Source organism: Callorhinchus milii, unplaced genomic scaffold, assembly GCF_018977255.1.
Source record: "Callorhinchus milii isolate IMCB2004 unplaced genomic scaffold, IMCB_Cmil_1.0 Scaffold19, whole genome shotgun sequence".
In the NCBI taxonomy this organism is placed as follows: Eukaryota; Metazoa; Chordata; class Chondrichthyes; order Chimaeriformes; family Callorhinchidae; genus Callorhinchus; species Callorhinchus milii.
Genome location: NW_024704760.1, coordinates 10,842,293 through 10,856,296, shown reverse-complemented (window position 1 = coordinate 10,856,296; position 14,004 = coordinate 10,842,293). Strand labels below are relative to the sequence as shown.

Here is a 14,004-nt window from a genome sequence, read left to right as displayed (position 1 = left end):
TGTAAAGAAATACTTTCTGATAAAAAGTTCATGTTCCATCCAACTAGTGTTGGTGTTTATAACTCCACATGACCCTCCGTCTCTCCTCATCCCCCTCAATAACCCCCTTCCAATATCCTTCTATTCTCTTCGCCCTCATGTATGTATTAAGAATAATTGAAAGGAAACGTATCTCCCATTTCCTCAATTTCTTAACTAGTTTCTTTTTTAAAAAAAACTCCTCTGCCATAACCGTGGCATTACTAGTAGCTGTGTTATCTTTAGACAATTGTTCTATTGTCAGGTGCATGTTAAAGATCCTGTGATACTACAAGGAGTTTCTCCAATGTCCTTGGCCAATAATCTCCCAAATAAAATTAGTCATTCGCTGATATAAAAACAGAATGTCCCTGGGAACATTCAGCAAATCAGGCAGCAATTATGGAGAGAGGAAAGTGGGTTAATATTTCAGGTCGATAACCTTTTGACTTCTGGTTTGATGTCTTATTCTACGTTCAGTTGACTTGGAGAACCTGTCATCATGGCCTAATCTGACAATGACCTGGAATTTTTGGCCTGAAATGAACAAAAAATATATTCAGATGTGCAACCCTTGCATCCCACTTCTATACAATGAGTTTGTAAGCAGACATTTCTCTTAAATGTGGTGAAATGAATCTTGAATGCTTGTATCTTGGGTATGATCCTGAAGAAAAAATAATTAAATAATAATTTGGTCACTCAATCCATGACTTTGTGGGACATTGCTGTTCACAATTGGCATTTCGCCCACAAAATATGATCTGTGAAGCACTTTAAGATGTCGCTAAGATGTGATGCAAATGCAAAGATTATTAAGAATACTATCTCACTATTAGAATACATTAACAGGAAATAGACTTTAAGGTCCTTATTCTAATGTGAGTCAAATAATTTTTATAGTTACTTGAATTATTATTAAACTGCGAGGCTACATTTTGCTGGTGAATACGTAGGGATATGCCCGATGAGGGCATCGCTGGAATATTTCTAAAAGTGTCACTGATCATTTGAATTCTTGGGGAAAATAGATGCACTCAGAACTGTGCATAATACTAAGAAAAAAAAGGTATAATAAGAAGTGGCTAATTATGGTGCATTAACTTTGAACGATATTTTGATCGAATAGAACATTATTGTTAAATTATAACTATAATTTGTCAGGTGCTCCAAAGCCTCAGTTTAATGTCTGAGAAGTAATTGATGCAGTTGGAGAGGTGGGGAAGGGGTAATTTAGCACCTACACAATATTTGATTAAAATTTAACAGCAATTTGGGGTGAACAATTTGCATGAGGCCAGGTCTGTGCCGAGGTGTACCCACTGTGATCAGCTGGCTATAGCATTTGTGCAGAATGGCTCCTAACATGTTATTGATGTGCTGATTGTGTGACTGAAATGTCTTTGGCTAAATATTTTTAACAAAAAAACAAATTTATTTAAAATTTATGGTGTCAAAAATCAAGACAACATCCAGCACAAAAAAATAAATTTCATTCAAAAAAAAAACCTGAATAGAAGAGAATAACATCATGTGGGATGTGGTGATGGGATTGGGCCTGGGGTAACCTATCTCTCTTCAATTCCAGAGGTGATGGGGGTGTCCAGCCAACGACCTGTATTTTGTCCTGTCCATAAACAGGAGCAGCTGAAACTCTTCTGTGAGACCTGTGATAAACTGACGTGCCGGGACTGTCAGTTATTAGAACACAAAGAACACAGGTATGTCGCCATTCATTGCTCCACACTGAGTTTGTTAACGGTTTCTTAAGAGATGGTTGTGCTTAATTGTTAAGTCTTTTGTAATCGTATTTTTGAAACTTAATGTAAGTATTTGCAGTATTTGCTTCAATAGTAGCTAGCTTTCCCAGGGGTGACTTTGAACCACGATTCATATTGAGAAGAACTATTTTTACTTGAATTTGCACGGTTTGATTTGCAGGAGAAAATAAGGAATTGAGTTTGACAATCTATGAGTATCAGTATATTTGGAAGTTAAAATGTGTTGTACAAGGCAATAGGCACAATGGGAGGAAGTAATTCAATTTGAAGCAGTGCTTTAATTATGTAATGCAAGTAGATCTTTTCTAATCTTAAATGTTGATTATTTATTGTGTGTCATTTCTGCACTATGTTCCTGGACTTTTATATGGAGAGAGAATTGATTTGATTTGGTTCTGCACAATCTTTATTCGTAGTATTTCATTCTTAAGAATTAGAATTTCTTAACCTAGAACAGCCTTGTCATTTTATTAGTTTTAACACTAAGAAAGGCTTGCTCGATGATTCAACAAATGGGTAGATATTTGCATTTTCAATCCTGGAGTTGCCAGTGGCGCATACAAGATTATTTTATTCAAGACATTCTTTCCTGTCACAGTATAAAGGTACATAGATCCTCTTTGCCTCTGACAATCTTGTCTCCTTGGTCTCCTTAATCTCATTGCTGCCTTTGACACCATTGATCACCCCAGCCTCTTCCACCTTGTACATCCGTCTGGGAGACCCTGTCATTTCCTAGATTCAGACTCCTAGACTCCTGCATGTTTCAGCGTCTTCACTTTGTCTCCTCCAATGGCTTCTTCTCCTGCCCAACATTGTCACGTGCAGCATTCCTCAAGACTTTATCCTCGAGCCTTTCCTTTTCCTCTTCTACATGCTACCCTTGGTGACTATGTCCCTTGGCATGGGGGACTTCTGTAAGTATGTGGATGATGCCCAACTCTTATCTTTCTGTCTCCACCCTCAACTCCAGAACTGCTGCCCTTTTGGCAGACTGCCTGTCAGATATCAAGTCCTGGATGAGGCTGAAGTTTCTTCAACTCAACATTATCAAAACCAAGGCTGTCTGGCTTGGCTCCCGTAAGTGCCTCCTCAGCTCGCTTGCTGACCGTATTCACCTCCCAGTTGCTCACTTCCAACACACGTGCAGAACCTCAGTGTTTTGTTGAATCCTCAACTCTCCATTAAACCTTTTATCTGGGATTCCTCCACCATTACCTCAGCCACTTCCCTCTCCCACCCTCCACACCGCCCAAACCCTCTTCCACATCTTTGTCTTCTCCAAATTCAATTTTTCGAATACCCTGTTTGCCGTCTTTCTCAGTTCTACCTGCCAGCATTCTTTCCCCTTGTTTATTACTGGAAATAGCCTAGGAGAAAGTTCTGCAATATTAAACTACAGTTTTTTTAGTAAAATATTAAACTATTATTAAACTTATGATGTTTTCTCTTTTGTTTTAACATTTAACATAAATTGGAATAAAGAAGCCTTCAAAGCAATGGGTTTCTGGTTGCGTTCTGAAACTCCATCAAACTGCCAGATGGTATATAAATGGACTATTACATTAGGTTTGCATTAGCAAATACTGCACATATTCTTACTTACAAGACAACAAGGCAGCATGCAAGAGGGCACAGGTTCAGGAGGTGAAGTGCTTTCAGGACGGACACCAGGCACAAAGTATAATTAATTAATTAATACATAATACATAGTCAATCCATTTTATGATATATTCTGTGAAACGCTTTGAGAGGTCCCAACAATAAGGCGTTCATAAGACTCTTATCAAATGCAAGGATTGTTGTTATTAATGGCTGGAATGGGGTTACCAGGAAGTATGGTTGGGGCCAGGATCTGGACTCATTTCAGAAATAACTTGATGTTGTGATGGGGAGATGGTAGAGTGAGTATTCTGGAAATATACTTTGTTTGATAAAGTGCTACATAAGAGATTTGTAAGGGCAAAATAGAAGTTCACGGTATTAAAGGAACAGTGCAGCATGGATACAGAACTGGTTGGAAGACAAAGCAGAGAGTGTGGTGCACAATGTTTTCTGACTGGAGGGAAGTGTGCAGTGGTGTCCCCCAGGGATCAGTAGGGATCAGATCTATATAAATGACCTGGACTTGGGTATAGGGAGTACAATTTCCAAGTTTGCAGATAATGCTAAGAGAGGAAAAGTAGTAAATGGTGAGGAGGATAGTAGCAAACTGCAAGGGGACATAGACAGACTGGTAAAATGGGCAGATGTGTGGCAGATGAAGTTTAATGTGGAGAAATGCAAAGTGATGCATTTTGGAAGGAAGAATGAGGAGAGGCGATATAAGCTGATGGTACAATCTTACAGGGGGTGAAGGAACAGGGAGACCTGGGGGTTCATATAAGCAAATCTTTGAAGGTGGTAGGACAGGTAGATAAAGCTGTTAAAAAAGCATGTGGCTTTATAATAACAATAATATAATAATCCTTGCATTTGATATAACGCTCTTCACGTCTTCGAGATGTCTCTAAGCGCTTCACAGAATACACTGTAAAGTAAATTGATTATATTTGTGGGCGAAACACGGCAGCCAATTACGCACAACAGCGTTCCACAAACAGTGACCAATTTATTATTTTTTTCTTGAGGGATTATTATTAGGTGTGTGGAGTAAGGAAATTTGTCCAAGGTTTCACCCTGCTGGGAATCAAACCTATTTATTTATAAATAGGGGTATAGAATACAAAAGTCAGGAAGTTATGATGAACCTTTAAAAAAAATACTGGTTAGGCTTCAGCCAGAGACTGTGTTCACCTCTGGACACCACACTTTAGGAAGGATGTCAAGGTGTTGGAGAGGGTGCAAAGCAGGTTTACCAGGAATGAGGGACTTCAGTTATCAGGAGAGGCGAGAGAGCTAGGATTATTCTTCTTGGATTAGAGAAGGTTAAGAGAAGACTTGGTAGAAATTTTCAAAATTATGAGGGGATTCAATAAGTGAACAAGGAGAAACTATTCCCACTGGCGGGAGGGTCGGTAACCCGAGGACACCGATTTAAAATAGTTAAAAGAAACAGAGGGGAAGTGAGGAGAAATTTTTTCACAGAGCGAGTTGTTCAGATCTGGAATACATTGCCTGAAAGGGTGGTGGAAGCCGATTCAATAACAACTTTTAAGAGAGAAATAGATAACTATTTGCGGAGGACAAGTTTGCAGGGCTATGGGGAGAGCGCGGGGGAGTGGGATTGATTTGGAAGCTCTTTTCACAGACAAGATGGGCCGAATGGCCTCCTTCGGTATTGTATATTTCTATGATTCTGAGTATGAGATCAAATGGGTTATAGTTTTTTGTCACTCAATCCGCGATTGTTTGTGGGACACAGCTGTGCAGTATTGGCCCGTGTTTCGTCCACAAAATATAAGGTTAATTCACTTCACAGTTTATTCTGTGAAGTGCTTTGAGACTTCTCAATGATGTAATAAGGCACCATATCAAATGCAAGGATTATTATTATTAAAATGTGTTTATTGTGGTTTCTTTAAATAAATTATGTGCATATAAATGTTATATTTTGTTGGGGTAGGGGAGTGGTACATTTTAGAAACGGGTTATACACCTGAGCTGCACTCTGGTAAGATTCCCATCTGATGGTTTCTACAAGTATCGACCCAAAGGAGCGCCAGGCGGTTTTAAAAACAGGTCTGAAAGGGTAGTCTGCATGTTCAGAGAAAAAGGCTTTGAGGGTTTTTTTTAATGAGAGTACAGAATACAGAATGTGTGGTAATTGCTTGAAGGACTTAGACCAGAGTTGAGAGTGAAAATCGAGCAATAACTGCAGGAAGAGGCTTAGCAACAGGAGAGATATGCAAGGTAAATCCCCAAACCAAATTACAGATTAAGGACCTTAAGCAAATCTGCCACACATGTGAGTCATTTTGCCGTGTTCTTGCAGTCCTTTCTGCATCCAAGTCCTGCTAGGCTGTTCTTTGAGCGGGCAATTAATTTTGCCGTGTGCTTGCATGCCTTTCTGTGTCAAGAGTCCAACTGTGCTGTTCTTTGTTCTTCAGTTTCATTTAATTGGCCCTCTCTCTTTCGCCTGGCATTTCTATTTGTCCTTGAAAGGGTTTATCTTTGCTTCTTGGGCATCTTTGTCCCTTAAGGTTAAGAAAATGTGCTATTGAACTTGTTAGCAGCCCTTGTTCACATATTTGCACACATCCTTTTGGGAGGACTCCTGTGGGAGGACTCCTTTGTTGAGAGGACTCCTGTGTTGAGAGGACTCATGTTGGTAGGAGTAAAGAAATAGGAATAACCTTTCTCCAGTCCCCAGGCACTCTTAAGTATTTGATGATTTCTAAAAGGTTTGTGCCAGAGTTCCTGCAGTTTCCTCCCTTAGTTCCTTAAGGATCCTTGGATGCAATTTATCTGGCCCTTGGGATTTGTTTACCTTAGGTTTGCACAGCTGTTCAGCAACCATGTGATGTGACTCGTGTCGCAACATATCTCTACAACACCCTTGAGTTCTCTTTCCAGAATTGCATAAGTTAGTTGTCTCCTCCTTAACAAAAACTGAGGCAAAAAACTATTCAGTACTTTTGTAGCCTGTGTAGCATTATTTGTCATGTTCTCACCCTTCAATGGGCCGATTCCATTCATCGTTTTTCTTTTTCGTAACTAAAAAACACTTTTTATTGTTAACCTGCAAATCTCTTGCCATGTTCAGTTCAAAACTTTACTTTGTCCAGCGCCTTGGGACGTCCTCCCGACGTGAAAGGCGCTCTATAAATGGAATCTTGTTGTTGTTGTTGTTTGCCTTTCTTACAATCCTGGCATCGCTTCTGGTAATGAGTCCAATCCTTCTTTCCTCTGCCATTTTCCTTCATTGCCTAAAATGCCTTTTATTCCCCTCTTTATAAGTTACTTGGTGGGCCTGCCCAACCAGGCAGGCGTGCCTTTCAGCTTGGTACCTTTACCTTGCATGGGTACAAATTGGTCCATTATGTATAGAATCAACCAATTCCATTTCACATTGGGAGGACATCTCAAAGCACTATTCGTCTTGACAGCTTTACACTTGAGCTCGATCCTGGCCATTCCGTATACTTGCATGTTCTTTTCAGCAATGGTACGGTAATTGATGTTTCTTTTTTTTTCCTTCTTCTTTTCTTCCAGCCACCTTTAAGTCACTTTACAGCACTGAGATGTGTACAGATTATGGATCAAACCAGGGCCTTTCATCCTCTGGTTCAGCAGCAAACAAAGGAGCAACTTCACTAACAATCCACTAACATTGTTGAGCTCCTCTCGGTTTCCTCTTCTTGTTTTGATGGTGTTTTTTGTAGGATGTTTTGGGGTTACTTTGCTAATTCCTCTTGATGAATTTTCTCTTCCATATTTTATGCCTGTATTCCTTGATTTATTTGCCTTTTCACAAGTTGAGGTAGTGGCAGGTTGTGGTCTAATTCAGATGAATAGAGGCAGTTTTTTTCATACTCCATTACAAATGAATCCTGTGTCTAATTGTTCCAGAGGTCACTCACACCGAGCAGTATTAAAGGGTTACCACTGCAGCTATCATAATGAAACAAGCTCTTAAACGTGATCAGGAGAGAGAGGATGTTAATGGATTTCATTTCTTAAAACTTTCAGGAAAACAAAATCAATCTCACAGTCAAAGAGAAGAAACACCACCATATGGTTGATGAACCACTTGATTAAAACAACTTAGGGCAATATCACAGAGCTGTTTTTCAATGGGTTATTTAATAATTATATAGCATGTCTTTCACAAGATGTTTGTATTGCTGAGTGACAAAGTGCTGATTTTTGTTTAAACGTTTTCACATGCCATTTCTCCTAGAGTTCCCTGGTAAAATATCCTTTCTTCATGTTCTCTTGAGATTTGTGTTCTGAATAGAGGACTTGTGCCTCCGCACACAAAACCTAACCGCTAATCTGCCTGACATGTAGTTTTAGGGCGAGTCCAGATGTTACACATTAGGGTCTGTTCCTCTGTTTGCTTATTTTAAACCGTTGGCCTTGACATTATATTTGGATTTTCTCTTGCACCACATTCATAATACCCAGCGACTGACTCCACACCTGACTCATACATCGTGCCTTCCCATTGATTCTACTTAAATAATAGAACTAGGTAAAAAGTTGGGTGTAAAGTTGTCTGATATTCAGGCAGCCTATGTGTCACGGTTATTTTGGCATTGGTTGATTGTGGAGAAACAAAATTTATTCAAATATATGTATCGTCAGCATATTATTTCTTTAATGTTCCTGCAAATTCCGTGCAGGTACTGAAAAACGATGTGGATTATATATACTGCAGAATGTCTTCCGAACGTGCTGAATTATTGAATCAAATGTGCAGTAGTGGGGACATAACAAACCGAATGCCCTCATGGATTGAGCAATGTTGCAACAGTATAAAAGCATGTTTTAGTGCTGGGGCATTCACCACATTAGGGTTAGAGCTTCTATTTAATTTCTTCTTATTTATTTGTAATAGATTGATGAAAACCAGTTAGTGACAAAGGTGAACCTTCTTAACCACCCCCCACAAAACCTTTTTACCAGGGCTAATAGAAAATTATGGCAAAATTGTGGGGGGGAGTGTGTGTTTGATGTTATTGAGGGTATATTTTACTGCCAATATTGTACTACATGTTTTCACTTTATTGATAAAAACTAACATGAAGAAATAACACACATTAAATTGTTGTTAAAAAAATTATTAATGCTTTCTTTAACAAAAAACGAGCGGTCCATTGGGGTGGGGGTGGGGAGAAGGACACCAGCATAACCAAAGCTCTGATACAAGTCAAATGATTGAAATAATCAGGTGTGGAGTCAGATGGTAATATGAATGTGCTACGGCAGAAAATCCAAACACAATGTAAAGGAAAACGGCTTAAAAGTCAAACACTGAAGATAAGCAACACAGCAACCGACCCTAATACGTGTTGTGTACTCTTTTGAATCCGGCTATAAACCTGGTCAGAATTTGCATTCTAATAAGTATATGCTTTAATCCATTTTGTTTTTATTTAAAATCTAACAATTGAAGTAGTTGGCCATGTGCCTGCGGCTGTTCACACAGAACCCCAGAATAACATTGCCAGTTGGACTGTCAGACTTTGCCAACATGTATATTGACCATTGAATCGATTGTAATTTGAAATCCTGTCGTGTTTGCCAGCAAGTGAACTCCTATAGTGCTTAGGTATGGTAGCTATCAGAAGGCCTGCCTGCTCTTTGCTTCATCATTTAGTGGCTTTTCAGTCTGGTCAACTGTCTAAAAGCTGATGGTGCTTTGGTGTAAAGAAGTCAAAGATAAACTATTTTTTAAAACATTCTCATGGTGTTTTCTTCCAAAGAAATGCAGTATTATGCTGTGTATCTGCACAATGACTTCTTGCACCAATTCGTGCACTGACCCACACCGACTGACCGGGCTCTGCAGGAGGAAGTAATCTCGGGGCTACAATAGTGGCAAAAGTATTGGGTGATTTGAAAAGTTGAGCAGGGACGGCTTACAGGGGTTCTGATTTAGCTATGCAGAACGGCCAAGCCAGGATCGCAAAGATGAGCGTTTATGTAGCAGTCTGTGCCAGGTATGATGTAGGCTGACAGTCAGAGTCATAGTGGGAGAAATTCAGCGAATGAGATGGGTATGTCACGGCGCAGATGAGGGCAAGTCAGAGGGAGGACATCTGAGAGAAAATCCTTGTGTCAGAGACAGTCAGAAAGAGAGAAGAGTTGGCACAGTGTTGTACTACAGTGACAGGATCACTTCTGGTTGAATTCTTTGCTGATCATTTCAGATGGAAGAGTTCAGTCACGATGGCTGCACAGTTAATGTAGAACGTCATCTTGTCTCTGAAGTTTGAGGTTCACAATGTGACAGATACAGACATTGTAACCTCAGTTACTGAGCTCGAGATGAGTTTTTGTCACTTGTTGGACAGTTCAGCTCAGTGTTGCATGCCTTCTGCCAAAAGTGGAATAAAGCCTTGTGTAAGCAGAGCGCCATGTTAGGTTCGGAGTCGGCAAATTCGACAAACGCACGACTAAATTCCAATTTAGTGAAACCAGCTCTTAAACGTGATCAGGAGAGAGAGGATGTTAATGGATTTCATTTCTTAAAACTTTCAGGAAAACAAAATCAATCTCACAGTCAAAGAGAAGAAACACCACCATATGGTTGATGAACCACTTGATTAAAACAACTTAGGGCAATATCACAGAGCTGTTTTTCAATGGGTTATTTAATAATTATATAGCATGTCTTTCACAAGATGTTTGTATTGCTGAGTGACAAAGTGCTGATTTTTGTTTAAACGTTTTCACATGCCATTTCTCCTAGAGTTCCCTGGTAAAATATCCTTTCTTCATGTTCTCTTGAGATTTGTGTTCTGAATAGAGGACTTGTGCCTCCGCACACAAAACCTAACCGCTAATCTGCCTGACATGTAGTTTTAGGGCGAGTCCAGATGTTACACATTAGGGTCTGTTCCTCTGTTTGCTTATTTTAAACCGTTGGCCTTGACATTATATTTTGGATTTTCTCTTGCACCACATTCATAATACCCAGCGACTGACTCCACACCTGACTCATACATCGTGCCTTCCCATTGATTCTACTTAAATAATAGAACTAGGTAAAAAGTTGGGTGTAAAGTTGTCTGATATTCAGGCAGCCTATGTGTCACGGTTATTTTGGCATTGGTTGATTGTGGAGAAACAAAATTTATTCAAATATATGTATCGTCAGCATATTATTTCTTTAATGTTCCTGCAAATTCCGTGCAGGTACTGAAAAACGATGTGGATTATATATACTGCAGAATGTCTTCCGAACGTGCTGAATTATTGAATTTAATGCAAATGTGCAGTAGTGGGGACATAACAAACCGAATGCCCTCATGGATTGAGCAATGTTGCAACAGTATAAAAGCATGTTTTAGTGCTGGGGCATTCACCACATTAGGGTTAGAGCTTCTATTTAATTTCTTCTTATTTATTTGTAATAGATTGATGAAAACCAGTTAGTGACAAAGGTGAACCTTCTTAACCACCCCCCACAAAACCTTTTTACCAGGGCTAATAGAAAATTATGGCAAAATTGTGGGGGGGAGTGTGTGTTTGATGTTATTGAGGGTATATTTTACTGCCAATATTGTACTACATGTTTTCACTTTATTGATAAAAACTAACATGAAGAAATAACACACATTAAATTGTTGTTAAAAAAATTATTAATGCTTTCTTTAACAAAAAACGAGCGGTCCATTGGGGTGGGGGTGGGGAGAAGGACACCAGCATAACCAAAGCTCTGATACAAGTCAAATGATTGAAATAATCAGGTGTGGAGTCAGATGGTAATATGAATGTGCTACGGCAGAAAATCCAAACACAATGTAAAGGAAAACGGCTTAAAAGTCAAACACTGAAGATAAGCAACACAGCAACCGACCCTAATACGTGTTGTGTACTCTTTTGAATCCGGCTATAAACCTGGTCAGAATTTGCATTCTAATAAGTATATGCTTTAATCCATTTTGTTTTTATTTAAAATCTAACAATTGAAGTAGTTGGCCATGTGCCTGCGGCTGTTCACACAGAACCCCAGAATAACATTGCCAGTTGGACTGTCAGACTTTGCCAACATGTATATTGACCATTGAATCGATTGTAATTTGAAATCCTGTCGTGTTTGCCAGCAAGTGAACTCCTATAGTGCTTAGGTATGGTAGCTATCAGAAGGCCTGCCTGCTCTTTGCTTCATCATTTAGTGGCTTTTCAGTCTGGTCAACTGTCTAAAAGCTGATGGTGCTTTGGTGTAAAGAAGTCAAAGATAAACTATTTTTTAAAACATTCTCATGGTGTTTTCTTCCAAAGAAATGCAGTATTATGCTGTGTATCTGCACAATGACTTCTTGCACCAATTCGTGCACTGACCCACACCGACTGACCGGGCTCTGCAGGAGGAAGTAATCTCGGGGCTACAATAGTGGCAAAAGTATTGGGTGATTTGAAAAGTTGAGCAGGGACGGCTTACAGGGGTTCTGATTTAGCTATGCAGAACGGCCAAGCCAGGATCGCAAAGATGAGCGTTTATGTAGCAGTCTGTGCCAGGTATGATGTAGGCTGACAGTCAGAGTCATAGTGGGAGAAATTCAGCGAATGAGATGGGTATGTCACGGCGCAGATGAGGGCAAGTCAGAGGGAGGACATCTGAGAGAAAATCCTTGTGTCAGAGACAGTCAGAAAGAGAGAAGAGTTGGCACAGTGTTGTACTACAGTGACAGGATCACTTCTGGTTGAATTCTTTGCTGATCATTTCAGATGGAAGAGTTCAGTCACGATGGCTGCACAGTTAATGTAGAACGTCATCTTGTCTCTGAAGTTTGAGGTTCACAATGTGACAGATACAGACATTGTAACCTCAGTTACTGAGCTCGAGATGAGTTTTTGTCACTTGTTGGACAGTTCAGCTCAGTGTTGCATGCCTTCTGCCAAAAGTGGAATAAAGCCTTGTGTAAGCAGAGCGCCATGTTAGGTTCGGAGTCGGCAAATTCGACAAACGCACGACTAAATTCCAATCATTGAATTGCAGAGTGAAGAATTTGAAGGAAGCTTGAAATGGAAAAGGTTCTTAGTTGAACAGCGGCGAGTTGATTGTGCTTTAGTTCTTTTGAGGTCCAGGTTTCAAAATAGAATTTATTATGAAGGCGCCTCTTTTCTGACAGACTACACGCCGATCAGAATGGTGACCAGATTTTGCAGAAATCTTTCAGAACTAAAACTTTCAGTTAAATTAACCACTTATCAAGTGTGTGCATTCCGTTTCATTGGATATTGGCTATTGTGGATCTATGACACAGCTCCTCCTGTATAAAGCCTTAGATTGTATGGGCTTTGAAACTTGTCATTCGAGAATGTGGGACACAGCACAGAAATTAAATTAAATTAGGTAGTTCTGGTATAGTATTATAATGTGCATAATTGTACTGGTTCATTGACCCAGCATTTGAGTTTAGTCTGTGGGATTAACAACAACAAAATTACATTTGTAAAGCATCTTTCACGTCGGGAGGACGTCCCATGGATTAAGTGAATCATTCTGCTCCAAAATGAATTTACCTCTGCTCGTCTCAAGAGTAAGGTAACAATAAATCAATCCCCTTCACCAGTTACAAATCCAAATAGATGAAATAATAATGTAAAATAGTTCTTGCATTTTCACATCAGGCAGCCTTCACGGGATTTACTGTAAAGAGGAGTGCTTGTATTTGGAAGCGAACATGCAGCCAATTCACACACAGCGATGTCCCACAAACAGACCTAAACTCCATGTCAGGATACTGGTTTCACATCTCATCCAAGGACGGCAACAAAGCACCACCAGCCTGCAATGGAGTGTTAGCCTAGACAATGTGAGCTCAAAGGCCCAACGTGGGGCTTGGATCATCTATATCCAAATAGATTAAATGTTTTAAATGTCATTTTGTGCTCTTTCTGTGAGATTTCCATCTTTGCTGCTCACTAATCCATAGCCCTGTATCAATGCCTTTTCCATTGACCCGGTGAGGGGATCGAGAGATTCGTTTATTTTTGGGACTAATTGTTCCTTTAAAAATTTCCTCAGAGATTCTCTCCGCGCACAAATAAGTCATCAAACAATCCAGTGAACAGGGAATCATCGGGGGATATCTACCACCTTACTCTATTGTGGTGACACCAGTTCCCTTTTTAAAGCTGGAGTGGTTATGGCATCCATCACATCCATGCTGTGTATCTTTTGACTGCTGTAATCAATGTGCTGTAAAAGCGCACTGGGATGATACCCTGCATAAGAGGCTCTATATAAATACAAGTTGTTGTTAATTCTTGGTATAAGTAGGAATTTCCCTATAGTGATTCCACACAATAGATATGTGCTTCCTTCTCATCAAGGGTTAAAATATAGGCCAATTGCTCCTCTTAGTAAACACTGTAGGAGCATTTTGTTACTAAATTCCTCCAGTTCTTTAATGCCACTTTTTTGCCAGTGTTTCTGGAGGTGGAGATATTGTGCACTATTTGTTCAGTACAAATATTTTTAAGAAACAAATTCTACATGAAATCCTTTTTATCCAACTGTTGCTATCCAGTTGTTACATAGCACTTTGTGCTTTAACAAGGACGTTCAACACCAACAAGTTATTTC

At 39.6% G+C, this 14,004-nt stretch overlaps 1 protein-coding gene across 2 annotated transcripts in view; it reads left to right on the top strand.

Annotated features, from left to right (window-relative positions):
- The window catches only part of trim33 (tripartite motif containing 33), a 76,945-nt gene that overhangs the window by 29,345 nt on the left and 33,596 nt on the right, over positions 1–14,004 (top strand). For both annotated transcript variants that reach the window (XM_042342023.1, XM_007909374.2), the window contains exon 4: positions 1,607–1,739. In XM_042342023.1, coding sequence (XP_042197957.1) covers positions 1,607–1,739 — 133 coding nt within the window. The remainder of the gene's footprint in view (positions 1–1,606; positions 1,740–14,004) is intronic.